The sequence below is a fragment of the Sander lucioperca genome, chromosome 2 (genome assembly GCF_008315115.2).
Source record: "Sander lucioperca isolate FBNREF2018 chromosome 2, SLUC_FBN_1.2, whole genome shotgun sequence".
NCBI classification, from domain to species: domain Eukaryota; kingdom Metazoa; phylum Chordata; class Actinopteri; order Perciformes; family Percidae; genus Sander; species Sander lucioperca.
In genome coordinates this window covers 33,446,312-33,469,668 of record NC_050174.1, presented here as the reverse complement: position 1 = coordinate 33,469,668, position 23,357 = coordinate 33,446,312, and the positions used below count along the sequence as shown (strand labels likewise).

Sequence of the window (23,357 nt, the reverse complement as noted above, 5' to 3'; positions counted from 1 at the left end):
TTAGAACAATGGAAGTACTTCTCCAGAAAAACCTGAAATCTCTCTGTGTGTTTCCGTTCTCAAACTGTCCCTTCATTTCGGGAATGCATCCCAGAATGCATCTGTGGTGTAGCCAGACCATCCTCCACAGCACTGTGGAGACAGAGCTGGCTATGTGAGAGTAGAGTGTTAAAGATGGAGACACAGACCGAAGACAGAAGTGATTTTCTTACAGGTTTGAATACTTGACTTGTATTTTGTTTTGTTTGTTCCCCAGAGGTGAGAGATGAAGAGTGGGAGGAGCTCAGCCCGGATATCGCTGCACTACACCAGCTCAGAGGACTGTCTGAACACATGTTTCATGAAAATATCAGGAAACCACCGAGACACAAGTCTCTTGTTATGAAGTTTTTCTCACCTCTCCATAGGTACACTAATATTAAACAGAAACGTACAGACAACACAGAGATGGTTAAAGTGATATATTGCAAAAGTGTATATAATTAATAACAGGGGAGTTACAGAGGACTGGAGGCAAAAGTGGCCCAAATCTAATTTTTTTGGGGGGTCAAGTGACCAGGTCAGACTACTTCAGAAGTAGTGTGAACACTCAAATCAGATCTAGACCACTTCCATATGTAGTCCTGAATCAGACCCAGCTCAGAATTTTTTCAATGCGACCACAGTGTGAACAACCAAGGAGGATTTGATGCAACTTTTACGTCAATCTACATCGACATTTGTCACAATTATGCTCCGGTGGGAGTTATCCCTAGACACAGACAGTAACATTAAAAACTAGACTAGGCCTACAACATGGAGAACAGTGATGGAGCAGGTTAATGGAGGGAGAGTGAGAGTTAGACCTAATTAGTGTGTGCTCATTAATGTTACAGCTGCCATTACACTAACATTTTGAAATAAAAGTGAAAATGCTTCCTTCCTCCATAACCTCCCTAACTTTAGTGCAGCAGCGTGCTGCGTCTGATGTCATTGTTATTGTTCTCTTGGGGCATGCAGATCAGTTCAAAACCACAAACAGTTCACACTGGAAACTGATATAGGCCACATTTTAAAAGGTAATGTGAACAGCCAAACAAAAAATCAGATCTGAACAAAAAAAATGTGAATTAAGCATTAATACTTGCTGTGTGAACGTAGCCCAAGTCTTATCAGTTCAATTTTCCAAGGCAGCTCCCACAGAACAGTTGCAGTGTACACATTGATTTTATACAGATCTAGACACAAAGAACTGTTATCTGATTGGAATACAGCCAAAAACTAATCAATTATTATCCTATTAAAAGGATTCTTTACAATACTCTATTATTATTGGACAACAAGCAAGCTAAAACCACTTCATTCTATGACTAAACAGTTTCTTCCCACCGTATGCATAAGGTATATGGTGTCACTGGTACTCTGCTGGGATGTGCTGTCCTTTCACAGGAAGCACTAAATAATAAGTCCCCCCCCAACTAAAGGAGACTACAGTATACAGCAATACAAAGACACAGAAGATACAGAGTATATAGGAAATGAAAAATTATAATTAATACAACTCAAAGAATAATAATTTCTTTTACAGTCTTGATCTTGATAAATGTCCCCTAAGGCTAATGTTCACACTTTTTTGTGAACTTTTTTGACAAGAACAAGTTGACTAGGGCTCTTTTTTATAAAAATAAAAAATACAAGCTGGATGCGTTTTGGCTCCACCGCTTTGTTTTATCTAATGTTAGCACCTCTCTCTCTCTCTCTCCCTCTCTCTCTCTCTCTCTCTCTCTCCCTCTCTCTCTCCCTCTCTCTCTCTCTCTCTCTCTCTCTCTCTCTCTCCCTCCCTCTCTCTCTCTCTCCCTCCCTCTCTCCCTCTCTCTCTCTCTCTCTCTCTCTCTCTCTCTCTCTCCCTCTCTCTCTCTGTCCCTCCCTCTCTCTGTTCTTTCTCTTGCTCACTCCATGTTTTATCTAATGTTAGCACCGCTCCACGTAGTGCTCTAGGACATGGATCTTCAACAGGGGGTCTGGGGCCCCTAGGGGGTACTCAGAGTGCAGTGAAGGGGGGCCTCCAAATTATTGTTCATTTTTGAAAGTTTTTTTCAAAAATGAAAAAGTCTTAACATGAATTCAACATACTAGTAAACATAAATCTCCACTGCTAATTGGCCCATAGGTAGGGTAGTCACTAAGGCCATCAACATACACAGTTCATCCTAAGGATTCACCGTGCTACATGTACTGTATGTTTAACATTAAAACATGATTTATAAAATCATGCCAACAATTATTAGGTTATTTTAATAGCTTAGTATTATATGCAAAAAAAATGTATTTATAAAGGCTTTAGGCCACCCTACACCTTATTGTAGGCCCAGTTTAATATGCAACTTAATTTTATACAATATATGTAGTGGGGTCCTTGCTCTGTCTCTCTTTCACTTAAGGGGTCCTTGGCTTAAAAAACGTTGAAGACCCATGCTCTAGGATACAGTAGCAGTAGCTGTTGTTATAGCATCTCTGCTGCTTTTTAGAACCAAAACTTTTTTTACTAAGCGCCCTAGTCAACTTTTTCTTGTCAAAAAAGACACCAAGTTTGAACATAGCCTCAGTCTGCCTGGAGGTGGAGCATTATGAATCCGACTGTACAGATGTCTCCATTCTCTAGAGTAAAGGAAGTAATCCCTCCTCCTGCACTGTTTATCTTCTTTTAGGGAGGACATTGACCAAAACCCGATGACTTTGCTGGCAGATCTTCAGGAGAATGAGAATTTCACAGCTTCTGTCATTCAGAAGGAACAGGTTAGTGGATTTTAAAATTAAATGAAAAGCTGCACTGACTTTAGAAGGACTGAACTCAATTTTACTGGAACCCAAATCAGTGTTTAATTAATAAAACTATATTATCAAAAGAGTCGATAGACTGTTGATATTAGTTGTTATAAAACAAACATTTTTGTTTCCTCAACTATTATCGTTACGTCGGCAGCACAATCCAGAAAGAGTTGTAAAAACAATAGTCTCTCTTTGGCAGACCTTCCTACAAAGCTCTGTAGAGGAGGCTAGTCCACACAGCATTCTGGGATGGGAGTGAAACATGCTCTGGTTTATGGAAAATAGGAAGTTACCCTTTAAGACAACTATGTTGGACTTTCTTGAGTTAAACGTTCATGCCCTCCAACTTATGATAAAGTAATTTACACAAAAATTATTTTAAGCAGATATTCTGCTGTTTCATGTTTTTTTTCACCTATTGTCCAGGATTTTGAAGGCTTCTTGGCAGAGATTGATAAGCAGAAGACACAAGATGTTCTCCTGAGTGCTGCAGAGATCTCGCACAGCTACAGCCAAAAACTTCTGGTCATGACTGACAAAGAAACAAATGACAGAGTCCAACAGGAATACAGCATGGATCCTCGTTACTCAGTAATAGTCAGCAACGAATGCCTGTTCAATGTCTCGTGTGTACCAGAAGCAGACAGCTACACCTTGGTGAAAATATTTGGGAGTGTTTCAGAAGATGGACAAACTGTGTCTGGCCTTTCTGGCTCTTCACTCGCAGAGCTGATGTTGAAACTGTCACTGGAAACTGCGCCCGTGTTCTCTCTCGATGGAAACACAACTAAAGACTTCCAACATAACTTCATTCGAGTTTTTACGGCCCGTGGCATCACAGCAGTCCTAGAAACAAACCAGGAGAATCACCAGACTTACCAGGTCATGAACCAAATTGGAGAAGTTTCTGGATACCAAATTCCACAAAGACCGGTAGATCACAGCACCCAGTACGACCACCAGCAGATCCTCATCCTGGAAGATAACCCTGCTGTCAGAACAGCTGCTAAGTATCTTTTTAAGAAGCATCCAACGGTTTCCTCTGTCTACGTTCTTGATAACAACCAAAGACCAGTACTGATCCGAGGTGACTCCGTGCCTCTGACAGAGGACAGCCGGCTGGTGCTGGTCGGCCACGGCAGGAAAGACAGCTCAGGAGAAATGAGACTGGGAGGATATGAAGTGCAAGAGGTCTCCAAAATCATTCAACAAACCTCCAGGGATTCCAATAAAATTAAAACAATAAGTGTGGTGGCCTGTGACGTTGGATCAGATAATGCATTCATTGAAACGCTGCTGAAGGATCTCCATGAGACCGCCGGCATCGAGACAGAGCTGCACATCAGGAACGCTGTGCTCCAGGTCAGCCACACAGGAGAGAAAATCACCCTAGAGATCACTAAGGATGGAGAGCAATGGCGACATAAAGATGACAGCAAGAAAGTGGTCGCAACCCTCGACAGGAACGGAGATGTAATTATTAGAAATGAGCCCGGCAGTAAAGGAAAGGAGATCTTTACCGCTGAAAGAAACTTTCTAGGTCCAAGAAACCGTTTTCTGGTCTACAGAGACAGCTGGCCAGTTGGGCCAAAGAGATTTTTTAACCAGAATGTTTTTGGGCTGGATACTAAAGTACTTGAACTTCAAGCTCTGTCCTGGGGATTCTTTCACAGCGAAAACATTCTCCGTCCAGAAAAAATGAAGATTAAAAACTTAGATCCAAGACAGTATTATTTATCAGAAGCAATAAGAATTAACAATAAATTAATGAGACGGTATGAGCTGACAGGGGAGCTAAAGAAGATAACGAATGAACAAGAACTAAATCGTATTCTTTCCAACTGTTATGAGATTAATTCAGGAGAAGATATCAGGAATGTAATCCGTCACTATGCAAAGACCGGAGAAGATAAGGTTACATACCTGAAGGTCAATGACTGGATATTAGAGGTTGATCCTATAACTCTGTATGTCGCTCCAGTTGGAAAAAAGCTTGACAACAATGAAAGAGAAAATGAAGAAAACGTTAATGAATGTATTAAAGATCAGATAGGAAAAGAAAGTTACTCTAAAATACGAGAAGGAATTAAAACAGAAATGGGCCAAAATGACCCAATAAAAGGATACGCTCAATATGTGGAAGGTATTTTTACTGGAGAGCCCACAACAACTCGCCTCCCGCTCCCCGCTGAGGCCTGGTGCACCACATATTTCACTGCATCAGTTATATCTGAATCTGCTAGAAACTTCCGGACATTTCCTCTGATTCTCATGGCCCTGGATATGGTCCAAAGCACAGACAACAATATCAAAGAGAAAGGACTGAACTTTCTTTGGGAAGAACATTCAATGGCAAGAGGAGGTTCTTGGATTGACCCAAGCAGGCGGGGATTTAGTGGCTCAGCCGACTATGAAGGTTCTAGCAAATTAGAAAATTACTGGAATCCTTCGACTCCTGAACAATTAAGGGCTAACCTTAAAAATCTTATAACAAAGGAAGTCCAACAGTATAGTAGGTGGATTCAATTTAGAAGAAATAATCCGTCTCAGATATTCGATATCGCTAAAAAGTACAGGATAACTGAACATAATTCAGTTCAGGATTACAACACGTTCAAAACTGAAGTAACAGAGAACAGCAACCCTCCAGCGTCCGGCCGATTAGGAGGCTACAATGACGGCCATGTAACATCCCAAGACTTAAAATCTACCTCAGAGTTGGAAAAGTCCTTCAAACTTGAATCGTATTACTCCAGGCTGAGTGTATTAACCTCTGAACAAATCCACAGTCAGTTAAAGGCAAAATATGGTGAAAGTCTGGCAGGGTTGCAGGTCCAGGAGGGCAGCGCCAGAATGGAGAATGAAGAGTTTGTGTGTAATCTGTTAGACGGTGCTGATGCTAAACCTGTTGAGTTTAGGGCTAAGTTATCACCGGAGAGTCAACGCTACTATGAAACAATGTCAGAGAGCATTGAAACAGCAGTTCATGACATGGAAAATCAAGGTTCATCCTCCTCCCATCAAGGCAGCAAGTACGTAGAGCACGCTGGGAATGCTGTTGGGACGCTGGGCCTCATGCTGGGGATGAAAGGAGCTGTTCGTGCTTTTGAACAGGGTGACATTAAAGATGGCGTGGTGGGGTCTCTGCAAACGGCTCATGGAGTGACAGCTATGACAACATCTGTTATTGCAAAACAAGCTCTGTCTTCAGAGACAAGAATGGCCAAAGCTGTAACATCGGTCATGAAAAGCCCTGCAATGAAGGGTTTTACGTCAGTTATACCAATAGTGGGAATTGGATTTGGGATATACAATCTTGAACAAGATTTGAAGAGAGGTGACGCGCTGGGATACATCGATGCTTCCTTAGATGGTAGTATGGTTGGTTTAGATGTTATTGAAACTGCTGTGCCTGCACTGGTCCCGTTTATAGCGCCTATAAACCTGGCTTTATCCGTAGTCCGGATGGTCATTGATGACATTTATATGGGCATACAGACTGAACTAAACAACCTCCCGAAAGATGCTGGAGTTCTGGAGAAACTGGGGGCCGTTTCCTTAGGCTTTCTGAAGGGGATTGAGCATTTTAGAATTAGTGTGGCAAGTTTCTTTTATGATTGGCGTTATGATGAAATTGAGCAGGGACACAGACTTGTTGAACAGATATCAGACTATCACAAATATTACAAAGTTACAAAGCAACAGGATGGAACGAGTGCCGTTGATTTTAGCGGTGGCGACTCTTCTTGGAACGGAGGAGGAGTTCACTTCTGCCTCGCCGACCAGGGTCCGTCTGAACTCTGCATGGACTATTTTGTATCTAGTGATGAGAGTTTTGGGAAAAGGTGTTGGCCGATTGATACACAGGGAAGCAAAGATATTATTCTTGGCCTGGGAGAGTCACATCAGTTAGAGTACAAGAAACTAGAGAAGAAAATACTCATGTTCATACCAGCCGGCTCTACGACGGTGGTTTCACGTTATAAAGCTCTATCAGAGTCAAGGTTTGGGGAATACAAAGGAAATAGAGATTCTAATCGATTTTTTGCAATTCAGAAAGCAGAGGATGAACATGTGATTGAAGTCATGTTAAGTTACTATTACAAGCTTTATGGTGAACCAGGTGATGACATATTCTTCCTCGGTCCACAGAGAAGTTACGTTGAAGGATGCGGAGGAAAAGACACGTACATTATTCCTGAAAATGGAGGGAAAACAATCATTAACAACTACGATCCTTCCAAAGCACTAGACACTCTTCATTTCAGTGTTGATTACAGTCACATTTCTGTGTCTAAATCTGGAAATGACGTTGTGTTAATGTATGAGGGAAGTCACACTGTGACCATAGAAGGATGGTTTTTAGGGGAACCGTATCGTCACATGAACATGATGTCTGGAGAAGGAGTCTTGTTTGAGATTTCCTCCGTCGTGGTTACTTCTGTTCAGCTGGTGGCCAGAGGGATTAACAAGATGTTTAGCTCTAGTGGTGAAAATGTGGATGCATCCCAGCCACTTTTAAGCACAGTTACAAACATCTTTGGGTCTCAGTATGACGATATGCTCTATGGAAATGGAGAGAATAATCTCATAGATGGAGGAGGAGGTGATGATTGGTTGTCGGGCCGTGAAGGAGAAGACATGTACATAGTGAAAGTCGGAAAACAGTCATCAGTGTGGATTGTAAATTACTCCAATGACACTAAGACAGACCTGGCCATAATAGAAGCAAACCTTCACACTTTTAGAGTGGAAGTAGAGGATGACAATGTTGTTCTCAACGCTGTCGATGACAACAAACCCGTCAATGTGACTTTATGGAATTGGTTCAGATCAGCAGCAGACAGACATTTGCTTGTTGTCACAAAGGATTTGATAACTTTCACAATCTCAGATAACAAGACCGACTGCCTGGACAGAGACCCGTTCACAAAGTGTATTAAAAGTAGCAGCATCGACTACAGCAGCTCGCCATCTCCTCTGCTGGTGGACCTGGAGGAGGACGAGGCTTTTAGCAGTGTGACGGAGGTTCGTGGGTCAAAGTTCAACGATGCCATCAGAGGGAACAAAGAGCACAACGTTATTGTCCCAGGAGGAGGAGATGATTTCATCCAGGGTAGAGGAGGAGAGGATTGGTACGTTATCACACCGGGCCAAGGAGTAAAAACCATCAACAACCAATCACCAGATCTAGCCTTGGATATTCTCTTTCTGAAAGAACAATACGAGAACATAACATGTATATGTGAAGGGCAGAGCATCATCATTTTAGTACACGGTGGAGAAGATGTTATTTTACAGAACTGGTTTGATTCAAAGTTTCATCAGCACCTGCAGATTAAAACCAGTGATGGAATAACAGCTGGACTGATGACCAACCCCAGCAGCTGTGATGAGTCTTTAATGTTCCCCATAACTGTTGATTATAGAAACCAGAAACCTGAACTACTTAATTCGCTCCAAACACATCTCCAGAAACGCTCAATTAATGTAGAAGATGAGTCTGAAAACGAGTGTTTAACATATAGAAGAAATAATTCACAGATGAAGCGAGTCTTCTGCGGCCTTCAAGGCAAAGTGATGATGATGAAGAATCATGATTCAGTGAAAGAAATGTACGGTTCCTCAGGTTTCGACATCATGGTTGGAAACAGCAATGAGAATCTGCTTGATCCGTACACCGGAGGTGCCTTAATGTTTGGAGGTGAAGGAAAAGACACTTACGTAATCAAACAAGGATATGGAAACGACTCAATGATCGATAACTTTGCAGAAGATGAGAGTATTGATACTGTGTTGGTTGACATGGATTATCTTCATGGCAGTCAAGTCACACTGGACTCATCAACCGAAGATCTGGAGGTGACGATCACATCAAAAGGGGAACAATTCAAATTCACTCTGCTCAACTACGGCAATAGTTCCAAACATCAGCACTTAGTATTTCAGAGCTCTGACGGAGTGAATTTTGAATTGAAATCACTAAACTCAACCGGAGATGTTGCTTTTTTTGACACTGAAGCTTTCAAAGTGACTCTGAAACAGCTGCAGGTTGACTGCCGCTTGGACCTCAACTCTCAGAGGAATCTGTCAAAGGTCCACACGGTGCAAGGCTGTCCCTCCCAGTCCAATGACATATTAGGTAAGTATTAGAACTGTCAATCTTCCTCTATAATGCCATCCAAATTTTATTCCTTATTTTGTTTTTATATTCAAGTTTAAAAAGTATTCTGCCTATTATTAAAGCTATAGTGTGTAGTTTCTGTCGCCCACATGAGGAATTCTTAGTCACGACAACAACACTGTCGGCGCAACCACATGTCCCAAGCTTTCGTTGATGGCGCACCACCTCCACACCTCTCCTGAGCAGTTCATAGTGTTTATCCCGTCAAATCAAGGATGACACGAAGTACTAAAAAAACATGATAGACTCTTCAGAAGACATAAACATTTTGTGGGCCCTTCTTCTGGTTTTCAGCCATGCCTTCACCAGTTGCAGCAGTTCTCTTAGTCTCCGAAGCTGAACGCCGCCGTTTTCTTTTCTCAGTTGTGACGTAAACGCTGCGCGCAAATGTTACCGGACAACACCATTTTGTAAACATAGCCATACTGAGAGAGTTGTGTGGAGCTGATGAGTCTTAATTAGCTTTGCATCAACTCTTTTGGCAATAGCTTGAATTTAACAGATGCCCATTAATACTATAGCTTTAATATTTACTACACTACTCGGGTGTATGCACTGCCAGAGCAACTATCAACATGTGGTTGATGTTATACCTTCCGTCCACTAGAGGGACTTCAAATATTAACGTCAGGGCACATTGCATTTCTGTCCACCACTTTGTTTACATTCATTTTCAACTATGAGCACACAACGGCAAACACAAATCAACAGAGATTTCTGTAACATTAATGAAACATTATCTAACAAATGTAGGGAAGCAACTCTGTTTGACGGTGCTCGGTTAGCACAATGACAGCAGTTTTGAAAGCACAGCCAAACCATTTGTCATAAACGTAGTAACAACAGTGTTAGCTACCATGCTAAAGGGAATGTTAACTAAGCCACATCGTGCTGTCACTACTATTTTAGTGATTCATGACCAAATTTGTAGAATGTGACATTATTGAAAACACAAATACTAGAAGATAACATATACAAAGTCAAAGCAGACTCTTAACAGCTGAAGGCAGCTAACGTTAATCTTAGCTGCCTACATTAAGCTCCCATAACTTAATTAATGGTTGTTAGGAAACAAGAAGAACTAATTCATGACACCGTGAGAATTTTGACTCGGTGGAAGTCAATTTAAACTCATGTTTATACAGTATTTGCATCCTTCTTTTGATTCCCAGCCGCAGCCTGTCACTCCCTCTCTACTAACATTACTCAGTCTCTACCGTAACTTTAGCTCTGTGCCCAAAGATTGCACAATGCCGTGCTCATTCCTGCCAACTTTATTGTTCATCAGACGTAATTTGACTAATATTTGAATAGTTTTAATTTGTTTTACTATTCAAATTCTATTCAACTTCTGTTATTTGTTCCAAAAGCTACAAAAAAAGCCCTTAAAATCAGAACAGAAGTACAGAGCAAGGGCATAACTTTGGGTTCAACCAGTTTTGAATATTGGAGGGGTTGTTTGGTACAGAGAGTTGTTTCTATGCAGATGATACACCATCTCGTCTCATTAGTGGAAACTGGCAGCTTTCAGAATGCTGCAGACTGGAGCGTTGCGTCTTGTCTTGAATCTTTGCTCTGAACTGGACTTTATATTCTTTTTAACACATTTTTTAAATTGTTTTTACTGCTCTTTTATGTTTTATGTGAATCACTTTGAATCACCTTGTTGATTAAATGTGCTGTGGACATAAAGCTGCCTTGCCTCTTGCCTTAGGTAACGATCAAGACAACGCTCTGATTGGTGGGTGGAAGGATGACGCCTTGGAAGGAGGCGCCGGAGATGACACGCTGATCGGAGGGAACGGAGCCGACATCCTGATTGGTGGCTTGGGAGACGACACTCTTTATGGCGAGGACGGAAATGACACTATGATGGGAAACTCTGGCCGGGACGTCTTCCTTCCCGGACCAGGGGCTGATCAGGTGGATGGCGGTCCTGGCAGAGACACGGTTGTGTACCGGGGCAATCCTGACACAGGTAAAGGAGTTTATGTCAACCTGCTGACGGGACAAGGCCGCTACGCCGATGCTGAGGGCGACGTGTTGAAGGATGTAGAGATAGTCATCGGCACTGTCTACTCTGATATCTTGGTGTCCGGTTACGAAAGTTCTCTTCTCAAAGGCTCGGACGGCAATGACATCTTGGTGTCCACCGGTGGCGATTACCTGGTCGGCGGTGATGGAAATGACATTTACATGTTGGCTTTCGACAACGGTTCAGTCACGGTTGATAACTGTGCCAAAGACAACGCTACAGACGTCTTGTTCATGAGCTCACAGTTAACGCCGCCATTTGACTGCCAACTTTTGCCTGACAGAGTTCTCCTGACTTTCTTTGGATTTAACCAAACTACTATTAAAATTGCACTGCAGGGCTGGATCAGTGATGAGAACGAATGTGGTCATTTGAAGTTGGTTTTTAGAGATCAGGAGATGTCGGTAGACCAGCTGCTGAAAAAGTGTCAGTTAAGACAGAAGAAATCATTTTGGCCTCTAGTCATGAATTGGACTAAAAGGATCAATCATGTCCTCTTCAGCAGAAGAGGACATGATTGATCCTTTTAGATTGGTCCTTTTAGTTTTCATTTTGCAAACAAGCAGAACATCAGTTTTAAGGGCAAAACATCAAAAGAAACGGGAACAAACAGAAACAAAAGTTGATGCAGTTTCAGTTTCTATGCTGGCTGATGTAATGTAGACTTTAATCTTTAAAAGCAAGGACACAGTATCTGAATTTCATTGATCATTTGTCATTTTATCTTAACTAATGCCGTGCCCTTTCAAACATGTCTGTTTAGGACTGATTGTTTGGCCTCCTGTCTTGCTGCTTTTAGCTTTCTCCAGAACCATTGTACCCCAAAATGACTTAAAGAAGGACCCCAAAACAACCCACTTGTGTACTACTAGGCTTGTTTTAGATGAGCTCTGCCTCGATCCCTGCTGGGTCTTGACAAAATGCTGCTGTTAAGTGAGACAGTTTTCAGCCTTCCGTCTGAACAGGAATTTACAGAAACATTCACTTCCTGTTGAGTCTGATTCAGATTTATTAGAATGATATCACACCCATATATCCGCTTGTTTAGATTCTGACAGAGTAGCTATTAAAACTCTCTGCCCACAATCTGCTGCTGATGTCAATAAACAACATTTAAACAAAGTATCTTCAAATCAGAGAAATATCAATCAGAAAGTCTCCAATTCAAAACCAATGAAAAGTTGATATAAAACCTCATAGTGCACCTCTTTGATCTTGTGAGGTCATTGTTGCCCATGTGCATGACGACAGCGAGTCAGGATCAATTTGGACCCAAATCTGTTGATTCTGCACAGGCCTTGCTGATCTCCAACAAACCTGATGACTTACTATTAAGTTAACAATCAAAAACACTTCAGCAGAGGTATTCATTCTCAACAACGGTCAAGTCAGTTTCACAGTTAACTTTAAAAAGTGTTGTGTTGAAACTCCATCAAAATTGAGATACTGCCTCATTGGGTACCCAACAATACACCCGCCAAGTGTGAAGTAGATCGGATGAACAGTTCTTGAGATATTTAGAGGACAACGCACACACACACACACACACACACACACACACACACACACACACACACACACACACACACACACACAGAGGGTCCTTGCTTTATAGTTAGATGTATCATGTGTTGTTTATGTAAAACATTTAGTGAATAATAAACCTCTTCTACTTTAAGGGCACGGTGTCTGATTTGGATTATTTAGTAATCTATGTTGAAGAAAATATATCCATAAAATGAATACAATCTTATTATAAACTACATGTTGTGTTTTGATTTAAAAAGTTTAGACAATTGTAACTAACAAAATCTGTAACTGTACTCAAATGTTTTTATAATCAAATGGATCCTTTATGCTTTGTTCTTGGAAATAAAAGCATTCAAATTATTATTCGTGTTAAAATATTTATTTTAAAGAAGAATGCGCTTTCCTCTGTAACGATGATGTGTCTGTGTGAACGGATGCTGGATGTGTCCCAATGTGTCTTTGGTGCAGGAAGTCCAAACTTAAGGTTAATCTTACTTCCCTTAAATTGCATCCACGTTTCCTTCACTTGCTACCCTTCCTCGCGTCTTAGAGTCCGTCCTGTGAGATATAGTCTGACAGTTATTGCCAAACTTTCTTCCACAGCAATGTGGAGGAAGGTCTGGCATTCCTGGATGGGAAAAAAAACGTGATCTGGTTTATTGGCATTTCTTTAAACCAATCACAATCATCTTGGGCGGTGCTAAGCGCCAGACGGAGCGACGGTGCCTCTGCTAAATAGCCTTGGGAAGGAACTTGTTTTGGTGGAACATGTGTACGTTCAAAAGTAGTTTTAGTCGTGCAACAGAAAACTCTGATTGGACAGATAGTCTAGCTAGCTGTCTGGAATTACCCTGCAGAGATCTGAGGAGCAGAACCATGGTCCTCATAAATCCACCGGAGGTTAGAACGTCAACACAAAGAAAGAGGAAGGTCTGGTGTAATTTCCGGCGTCAACGGAGCAATCCTAGATGTTGGAACGACGCAATTTTTCAAGTCCACAACAGTGACAAAACATCAAATAACATGTATTGTTGTCAAAAAATGAAAAACCTTTTTTTTTTACAGTGTATGTGCAAAGGCTTATGCACGTAAAGCAACTGCAAATAACGAACTCCTAAGATGCATTGCTGCCTAAAACCAAAGCCTCCTTAACCTTATTCATACTGCAACATTTCCATCATTCATCATGAAGAACTTCTACCACCAGAGGGCGACATTGTGTAGTTGTTTATATCCTCACAGGCAGCGGTGGAAAAAGTATTCAGATTACTGCAGTTAAAGTACTAATACCACACTGTAAAAATACTCTCTTACAAGTCAAATTCCTGCAGTGAAAATGTTCCTTCCGTTAAAGTCTGTAAATATCATCAGGAACATGTAGTTAAAGTATTAAAACATTGTAGAAAGTGTAAAAGATCCAAACAGTTGTGTGTTTAATGGTCTGATCATCTCAGCTCAGTTGTAACCAAAGGGTAGGGCCAGAAGCTTCAGCTTATATGAGTCCCCCCCCCATTTTTAAGACTAACAAACAAATGATCAAGGAAAGATTGACAAGACAAGAAAGATAAAAAAAATTATATAAAAAAAACATTTTTAACACTTACCCTGATAACTTTCTACATACATGCATACATACAGTGTGTTTGCATATGTATGCATACACTTTCCTACATATATACATACATACACGCCTACATATACCCATAAGGGTCAGTACTTATATACAGTACATTGCCACCATAAGGTGAATAATATCCTAAATCTTAATATTGTTAGTCTTCTTTGTTTCTGACAGAACCTACTGGCAGTGTATGTCCTTGTTTGGTAGAGTCTGTACGCTCCCCACTTGTTAATAAGAATGTATGAAATACATTTTCCTCCTTGAGGACACCCCTCCACTAACTGACTAAGTCTTCCTGGTAATCAGAAGGTTAATAAATGTCTGCTAAGGTTTGTGTAAACTAAGGAGAAAATACATTTATTTATAACCATTTCTTCCACAAAAGACAAAATGCTGCATATGAACTACAACAAATATAGAGATTGTTTTAATGCTTTAATCTTTAATGTTTCTTTAGCAGTTAGTGCATTCCCCCAAATATCTTCATCTCTAAGAGTTAATACATTTCAGATTAAATCAGCAGAACATTTTAATACGAGACTGCAGTCTGTAAGTATTTCACTGTAGAAACAGCTTGTTTATCAGTTTCTAAAAGATGTCGAGGGGATCTTCTTTTGTTTTGTGCTGCTCTACACCCTTCAGCTCTGGGGGCGAATCGTGCTTATATTGGTGATACCGGGGTCTTTGGTAGACCCTTAGATGGATGCAGTCGTCTCCTCCAACAAGAACCTGCAGGAAAAACAGGAAAATTCTACGTATTAACAAATGTATTCATCATGATGTTGTGTTGTTGAACAGTGAGGATATTCTATCAGCAAGGATGTGTTTAACTGCTCTGTAGTCTCCTGCCATGAATTTAACTATGTTTATTACATGGCTTGGTTGAATTCTAATGCATTCTGCTAACAGACCGTTGCTAAGTATATCGCACTATTGCCATGCATAGCAGAGCGTTGCCATGGACGCAGTTCTGTTCACTCTGGAGGACAGCTATCAATCCGTTGAAAGAAGTTCAGATAATTTATCAGCTGTGGCAAAAAGTGGAGCAACTCCTATCCTCGAATTCAGGCAATGACAGTATATCTGGTGAGCGCCTATCGCTACATCTTTATAGTGAGCCGCCACTGACACAGACTGAGCTAGCCTTTGCTGGCTATTTTCATCCTGGAGGAGCGACTCACTAACTAGCACCATGGGCTAGTTAGTGAGTCTAGCTAATATGGCAACGAACCAAAAGTGCACGCATGAGTGCATTCTCACTCCTTTCCTAGGGTTACCAGACATCCCGGTTTGAGTTGAGTTGCGTATCCTGAGTCCCGGAAAAAGCCTCTTGGGACGCTAAAATGTCCCGGTTTACACTAACCGCTATGAAATTGTCCCGGTTGTCAGCGATTACACAGCCAACTTGGTCTTATTATAGCCCATTAACTAAACCCACATAGAAAGATAACGTTGGTCCAACACGAAACTCACTCAATGTCTTCTAATATTATTTCTTAGGTATGTAGACCGCAGCAGCCACAACAATGTTGCTAGACGCTTGTCTCACATAGCCAGACATTACTTCACAGCACAGTGGAGTAGCTAACGTTAGATGCTGGGTATAATGACAGTCATAAAAGCCCATGCTCACGCAAAGCTCTGTACCCGACAGACAGACCCATTTCCTCGGCTTAGAATTACAGTGAGAACCGCTAAAAATACCACTACCTTGCCGTTCTCTCCACCCAACTGAACACACTTTATTGGCTTGGAATTAGAGGGTGACAATTTTTCAGGTCCCGCGGTACGGGAGTCAAACTCACACAGCTGCAGAGTAGCCTATCAGAGCTGCCCTGTTCACAAGCCAATCAATCAGCATCAGCAACTACACCGAGAGAGCTGTTACAATTGAAAGTATCATCAAAGGACCCCTCAATCCATTTTTAGGAGCTGTCCGGGAAGTTGTTTGGCCAAATTTTGTAGGGTGTCAGTAAACTAAACCACAACAAATTATATTACATGTACAGGCTGCCACACAATCATTAAAGGACCAATATGTAATATATGTATTGTAATAAATCCAAAAATGACCCCAATGCCTCATCAGATATTAAGGAAACATGTTAAGCTGAAATACTATCTTTTCTGACAACAATGCTAATGTCAGTATTTTTCTTTTTGAAATTTACGTTCCGTGACGGAATTTTTGTTTATGTTTTGGCCTGTGTGTTGTTATCAACAGCCCAGTTTGACAGCCAGGCCGGGTTGCCAGATATACCTGTAAACACGTAAACCCAGAGCGCTGATGCTGTAACGTTAGTACAGCCATGAAAGCAGCACACAAGCAAACGGGATCAACGGAGATAGATTCTACATGACATAAAAAAACGGCGTGTTTCTAACAGTTGCGTGACCAGAGATGTAACAAACCCCGGGTAAATATTGGAGATCTATTTGTAAGATGGAGACAGCTTAGAGCCCAAAAGGACGCTGAGTTGGCTAATTTACTCCTGAACAGGTAAGCATTAGCTTTGGGCTAATTTATCACAGCTACAAGGGACGGGCATTTTATGTAATTTAAACATTTGTGTACTCACATTGAATTATATAGCTCGAGTACCCGAGTTGGTTACTCGCAAAAACAATTGAGACACAGCCAGTAAAGTGATCCTGACTGGTCCTGGCTAACGACTCCATGCTAACCCTGCTAACTGCTAACGTTACCGGAGTAAACCGGAGTAAAATCTGTTTACAACGTGTACAATGATGAGTTATTTTAAGCCAAGAGAGGGACGCTTTGAATCGGGAAGAGAGGACCGTGAGTTTGCAGTGTGTTTAGCGATTGTTGCCGCAATTCTAAGCTAATGAAGTGTGTTCAGTCGGGTGGAATAGGACGGCAAGTTAGTGCTATTTTTAGCAGTTCCTATCCTGGCGTGTGGAGAGGACGGCAAGGTTGTCGGGTTTTTAGCGGTTCCTACTGTAATTCTACGCTGAAAAAGTGTGCCTGTCAGTTGGGTACAGAGCTCCGCGTGAGCACGGGCTTTTATGACTGTCAATATAGCCAGCATCTAACGTTAGCTACTCCGCTGTCTAACATTGTTGGATGCTGCAGTCTCAGCCTGGCAACCAACGTGAACTTCGAGTCTGGGCAGGAGGGGGAGGGGGGAAAACTCTCTCCAGTATTTTCAATTTGTACTGCAGTAACTATTTTAAACACTAGCTATCAGTATTACATATTGGACCTTTAAATATCTGACGGAGAGTGGTACTAGCAGGCTACAGCGACATAGCCTCACCTGCCACAAGAAGCCGGCAAGCGGCACGCAGCCTTTGATTTCTAACAGTTTGAGAAGGAAGGTGCCAGAGACTGAGAAAACACGCTTAGCGGGTAAGCTGGCACGGATTGATTTTATAGCCGGAGATTGAGCCAAATTCTAAAGATCTTAAGAATTTTTGGAACAGAGTCCTCGAGGTCAGATATGTACAGCAAAATTTCATCTCCAAATAACGATATTGAGTTGTTATTGGATTTAATCTGGACATTAAATATTTTATTTTGCTTTATGGCCTGGGCTAACGGTTCAAGAGAGATTGCAAATAGCATGGGAGATAGTGGGCATCCCTGTCTCGAACCCCGTGCGTTGGGGAATGGCTGTGAATGCAGGCCATTTGTTGAGACTATGGCCATGGGATTCGCATATAAAGTACGCACCATGTCAATGAATTTTATTCCCAAACCAAGCCTCTCCATTACTTGCCACAAGTAGTTCCACTCTAGGCGGTCAAAAGCCTTTTCTGCATCCAGTGATAAAACTACTGCCGTTGTTGGAAGGTTTTTGGCTTCTTCTATTACATGGAGTAATCTGCGTATATTGTCTGCAGCGTGACGCTTTGGTAAAAAACCTGATTGGTTGGGGTGGACTAGCTTCTCAATGAAATGTTCTAAGCAGAGTGCCAAGACTTTGGAATAAAGTTTAATATCAGTCCCAATGAGGCTAATGGGCCTGTAGTTCGAGCACTCCGTAGGATCTCTGCCCTTTTTGTGTATGACCGAAATTAGTGCAGTGTTGGTTTGTTGATGAAAGGTGCCCCTCTCTATGGCCGAGGTTAAAGTTTGTAAAGTGATAGGTCCTAGTGTGTCAAAGTACTGTAGTAAGCGTTCTGATGGAGTTCCATCCAACCCCGGTGTTTTCCCTTTCTTAGCTGTTTTTAAAGCTGATTTGAGTTCCTCTAACATTATAGGTTGACACAGTTCTTCTGCCTCCTCTGGGTCAAGAAGAGGCAGGTTTAGCTCTTTCTGTAACTTTTGGCACTGTGCTGGGTCCGGATTGCAGGAGGATCCATACAACTTTGAATAAACGGATTGGAAAATGGTGGTGATATCTTTAGGATTCGTTGAGATGCCTCTGTCTGTGCGGTTGCTGTTGATAGCAGCTCTGGACTCTGTTTTAATTTCAGACCTAGCAATTTGCTTGGTTTACAACTATTAAAATAGTAATTTTGCCTCACTCTGTGCATTATGAATTCAGTATTTATTTTCAGTAAAGTATGTGAAAAACACATCAATCTAGTTGGAGTAACAAACAAAAAGACTATAAGCTGAACAGACCGCATGCCTCATGTTCTTTCAGTCTGGCTAAATGTTAACAAACAAATTGTAAACTGACCAGCCAGTATTTATCATGTACTTTCAGCCTGGTTAAGTATCCCTTTAAACCTTGGGTCCAAAAGTTACATACCATTTCCTCAGCATTTATCATAATCTTTTCAGCCCGGTTAAATGTCCACAAAACATAGATTGTACACTGAGTAGCCAGCATTCATCATTTCTTATAGCCTGGTTAAATGTTCCTTTGAAAGTGGCTACAAAAACCTACACACAGCGTCCTCAAGTCAAATTCGGTTCAGATGTCCAAATACCGTTAGTCCGCAGGTGCTGAGTCCGCCCGCCTCAGTCCCGGCACCAAATGTGAAGTCCCACTGCTGCCTCCCGGCTCCTCCGCGTGTGGCAGGCCGTGGCGCAGAGTGGTCCATGTGCGCATCTTGCCATCATCCACATCCAGTTACAGACAGAAAACACCTGGCTCCGCAGCCTTAGCGAAGGCGAACTCCCTCCCTCCGTGGATCGCTCCCAGGATGGCCTGGCAGACACACAAGTCCGAGCCGCCCCCAGCGTGTAGCTCGTGCCGTGTCCCTTCAAGTTCCCGAAGCCGCTGGGTCGTGGATTGCTCCGGTTCATGTACCACAATCTCCTGCATCTCTGGTTCGGCCCTGATGTGTTGCTGCGAGGCACTAATTTTCGCTAACACTCCCCTCACTGTGTCATAGATCACCAACTCAATCATACTTAGCTGCCTTTCCAAGAATCGGGTGATTATGTCCTCCACGTTGGGGCTCTTGCTAACATCAGTTGTTACATTAGCTACAGCTCCATTAGCCGCCATGCTAGCAGATTTCTCTGAACGAGTAGGTAGTTGAGGCGACAACTAGATCATTTTTTTGTGCCTGCAGGCGTTTCACTGAGTCACTGTGATAACAGACAAAACGATTTTCACAAGCAGACATTTTCTCATTCATTTCCTTAATGTTGTACCTTTTCTCATAGAACTAAAATCTCTACTCAAGTCACTTAGATTGTTAAACAACAAAACAATTATTAAACTTGTAGAAACTGTAACTTCAGCTTTTTCCCCTGAAACCGCTGACTAATTGTGATTTCATATGTTTACATGTACCTCTTTATTTTTTTACGTAATGAACCTGTTATTTTATTGTTTGTATTGTCTTGTGTGTTTTTGTATTCATATATCTTTATGAGAATTACACAATGTTTTTGTGCTATTGTTGTTTACCTGATTCTTTATATAAAGACATATTTGAAATTCAGACAGTTTCTACAGGGGATCCAGTGATGGTCAAAGGTCCAAGTTTATCATCCAAGTTTATCAGGACAGTCTTGTGTGTTACTGGATAAGATAACTTTTATGTGTTAAACACACTCTCCTTACACCACCGCTGCAGAGAAATGATTAAAATGGTCTTTTGCAGAGTCCCCCTCACACATAAGGCCAACCAGCGCCACATCATCAGCGTCATCATATTTTTTCGACATTTTTTTGTCAGTGTTTGACGTTTTTGTTGCTTTTTCTTATTTTTTTTGCTTTTATCAACATTTTTTGTCACTTTCTTCGACATTTATTTGCTTTTCTAAACGTTTCTGTAAATTTGTTTGACTTTTTTTTGCTTGTATTGACGTTTTAGAAGTGATGAGATGTTTTTGTTTGTTGCGAAAACCATTGGGGGAGCCCCAGAAGCTCTCAATGTGCTCAGTTGAGATCTGTTATTTTACCTTTGATTGTTGAAACAGGCCAATATGTTAAAAAAGATCTTTACCAAGATAATCTGTAGATATTAGTTGCTGTTTGTTATTCATGTATTTCTCCACGTTATGTATCTGTGGGACAGGAAGATGTCTGTTAAATAGCGGTGTCTTGTAATCCCATGTGGGACGAGCCAAATGTTTGGCGTGACACAGATATCAAATCAAACTAAAAGTGTATTTAGTTTCTCTTCCACTGCATGGCTCTGAAGAGAGAAAGCACCAGACCTCCTTTATCCTACACACTTTGTTCTCTTTGTGGACATTTGTAAAGAAATCTAGATTTACACTTACTTATTTGTTTGGCGGACCAAATGTTATCATAATCATAATCAATAACTCATTCTTCTCTTTTAAATAGCTGAGATTCTGGTTCTGTGTGGATGAAGTGAATGTGTTGATGAAATCATTGAACAAGAGTCTTTGAACAGACTTTACTGATGGTGGTGATGTGTGAACAAACTGAAGCTTTACATGATGAATAAACTAACATGAACAAAGTATTTTCTTTCTGTCTTCATTTCAGGGTTTCATACAAAGCTGATGTAGAAAATGTGAAACTGATATGAGAGTATAACTAAGGCACTTTTCCTCCTGAAACACCAGAAAGTACAGTGTTCATGATTCGAGTCAGTCAGTCTCTGCTCCGTCAAAGAGAAATAAGCAGTTTTCTATCACTTGTTGCTTTTTACAGCCAATATTTCCTCTCTGCATTGAGTCAATACATATTGCACTAAAACTGTGTTTCATTAGTAGTTCCTCTTCCCCCTAGCCCTTAATATTACGTAACAGCATACATTGCCAAAAGCCATAAAAGGGCACAAAAGGGCATAACTGCAAAGCATTATGGGTGATATTCCCCTCTGAAGTGACCATCATTGTTCACTCGCTCCCTCTGCCGTTGCCTGGTCCTATCTAAGGTTCGTCCTATTTACTGGAGCAGTGAACATTTACTTTGCAAAAAGAAGCTTATGTGATGGGAATGACTGTTCCAGGTATTAGAGAAACAACAGAGCCGTGCAGAGACCTCTGAAGGGGCAGGGGCTCAAAGTTAAAAAGGGGCATATGGTACCCGATTTTAAAACACCACGGCATTAGGGCTGTGTATCTTCACAGATAAACGAAAAGGTTGTGAAAACTCAAAATTTCAAGGCAACTTACTGCACTAGATTTCTGACTTTTGAGGCCAACTCAAACTCCTATGTTTTGAAAATAGTTGTGCCAACTAATTATGTTTTGTTTAAATAATGTATCTTTCATACATATAAAAAAATTAAAAGTAAAAATGTTTTACATACTAAATAATCCAAAACAAAAAGTCATGGCAACTAATTATTTTGTAAAGATAACAAAGAAAGCCACTTCAATTAACATGTTTTTTTTTAATCATTGTCATTAACAATATTTCTCTCTGAAATGTAACGGAGTAGAAGTAGAAAGTGGCATGAAAAGAAAAGACTCAAGTAAAGTACAAGTACCTCAACATTTGGACTGAAGTACAGTATTGGAGTAAATGTACTTAGTAGTATAGTTAGGGTTATACGGTTTGGTTCTGGTTTAGGTAGGAGGGAACACATCTGGATACAACGCTCGCTCAGTGCGTGCCGAAGAGCTGGCGGTCCAGTTTGATGAGCTGTCGGAGGAAACCGCGGTTCGGGATGACACCGCGGTTATCTTTCACGGCACAAATGGCCTCCACCAGGGTCAGGTTCTGCTTCAGCATCAGGTAGGCCAGGACCAGGGTGGCGGAGCGGCTCACTCCCACGTGGCAGTGGACCAACACTTTGCCTGGAATCAGAGAGACATGGCACTGTAATAGAGTGTGTGTGTGTGTGTGTGTGTGTGTGTGTGTGTGTGTGTGTGTGTGCGCGTGTATGTCTGTGTGTGTGTCTCTGTGTATGTGTGTGTGTGTGTGTTTGTGTGCGTGTGCGTGTGCATGTGTGTGTCTGTCTTTTTGTGTGTGTGTGTGTGTGTGCACATGTGTGTGTGTATATACAGTGTGTATATATATATATATATATATATATATATACACAGTATATATAATATACATATTTACAAAATGAATATAATGCAGAATAAGAAGTGATTCTGTTCTGTCTTGGACAGACAGACAGAGAGATAGACAGACAGACAGACAGACAGACAGACACTGAGATAGACAGACAAACAGACAGACAGACAGGTGTCTCACCCCCCCTGCTGAGCGCTCTGTGGATGAACTCTGCTGCCGGCTGGAAGTTGACGCTCATGTCGAAGCTGCAGGAGTCATGCGCCTCGACGCCCATGTAGGAGACGTCCATGTAGGCGTAGAAGCCCGGCGCTCCTCGCCGTCTACTGTGAGCGGCGTTCAGGATGTGAGTCACTCGATGCCTCGACAGATCCGCTCGGTTCTCTGCGCTGTCCCTGAAAAACACAGCGCTCTGGGTTCATAGGACATTTCTGCCTCTTTCTTCTCATGTTAAACAGCTATTTTGTATAGATTTGTTTCTGTATTTATTGTTTATTTCATATTAATGTTGAATATGTTTTTATGTTTATGAATGCACCAATCACCAAAGCTCCACAAACTCCTCTTACTGTAAGACTTACTTTGGCAAACAATAATTTTCTGATTCTGATTTTATTCAATATTAAAAGCAGTAGTGGTAGTATTATAGTATTGGATTGCTTGGCCTGTGGTATTGCCGCTTGTAGAATTCTTCAAAACCAAATTGTACCCCAAAATGACTTACAGAAGGACCCCAAACCACTTAATATGCAACTCCACTGTATAGCCTACTACTGACTTCCAGTGTAGGCTACGTCTACATCAGAG

At 41.4% G+C, this 23,357-nt stretch overlaps 2 protein-coding genes and 1 long non-coding RNA gene across 3 annotated transcripts in view; 2 read left to right on the top strand and 1 right to left on the bottom strand.

The window, feature by feature from the left end:
* The first annotated feature begins 2,660 nt into the window (after positions 1-2,660).
* On the top strand, positions 2,661-11,548 carry LOC116057285 (iron-regulated protein FrpC-like). The gene is made up of 4 exons (XM_031309673.1): positions 2,661-2,775; positions 3,235-4,281; positions 7,807-8,950; positions 10,707-11,548. The coding sequence occupies exons 1-4, from the start codon at positions 2,710-2,712 to the stop codon at positions 11,546-11,548; spliced, it is 3,099 nt and encodes a 1,032-aa protein (XP_031165533.1). The 5' UTR covers positions 2,661-2,709.
* A 989-nt stretch (positions 11,549-12,537) lies between these two features.
* Positions 12,538-20,579, top strand: LOC116057283. The gene is made up of 3 exons (XR_004106783.2): positions 12,538-12,648; positions 18,267-18,272; positions 20,569-20,579. It is a non-coding gene; the product is annotated as an uncharacterized LOC116057283 (long non-coding RNA).
* Positions 20,580-21,991: 1,412 nt separating this feature from the next.
* The window catches only part of LOC116057276 (dual specificity protein phosphatase 26-like), a 7,958-nt gene continuing 6,592 nt past the window's right edge, over positions 21,992-23,357 (bottom strand). Inside the window, exons 3-4 of the mRNA XM_031309668.1 lie at positions 22,734-22,945; positions 21,992-22,327 (exon numbers count right to left, since the gene is read on the bottom strand). Of these exons, the coding sequence (XP_031165528.1) occupies positions 22,134-22,327; positions 22,734-22,945 (406 nt within the window). The 3' untranslated portion in view covers positions 21,992-22,133. The remainder of the gene's footprint in view (positions 22,328-22,733; positions 22,946-23,357) is intronic.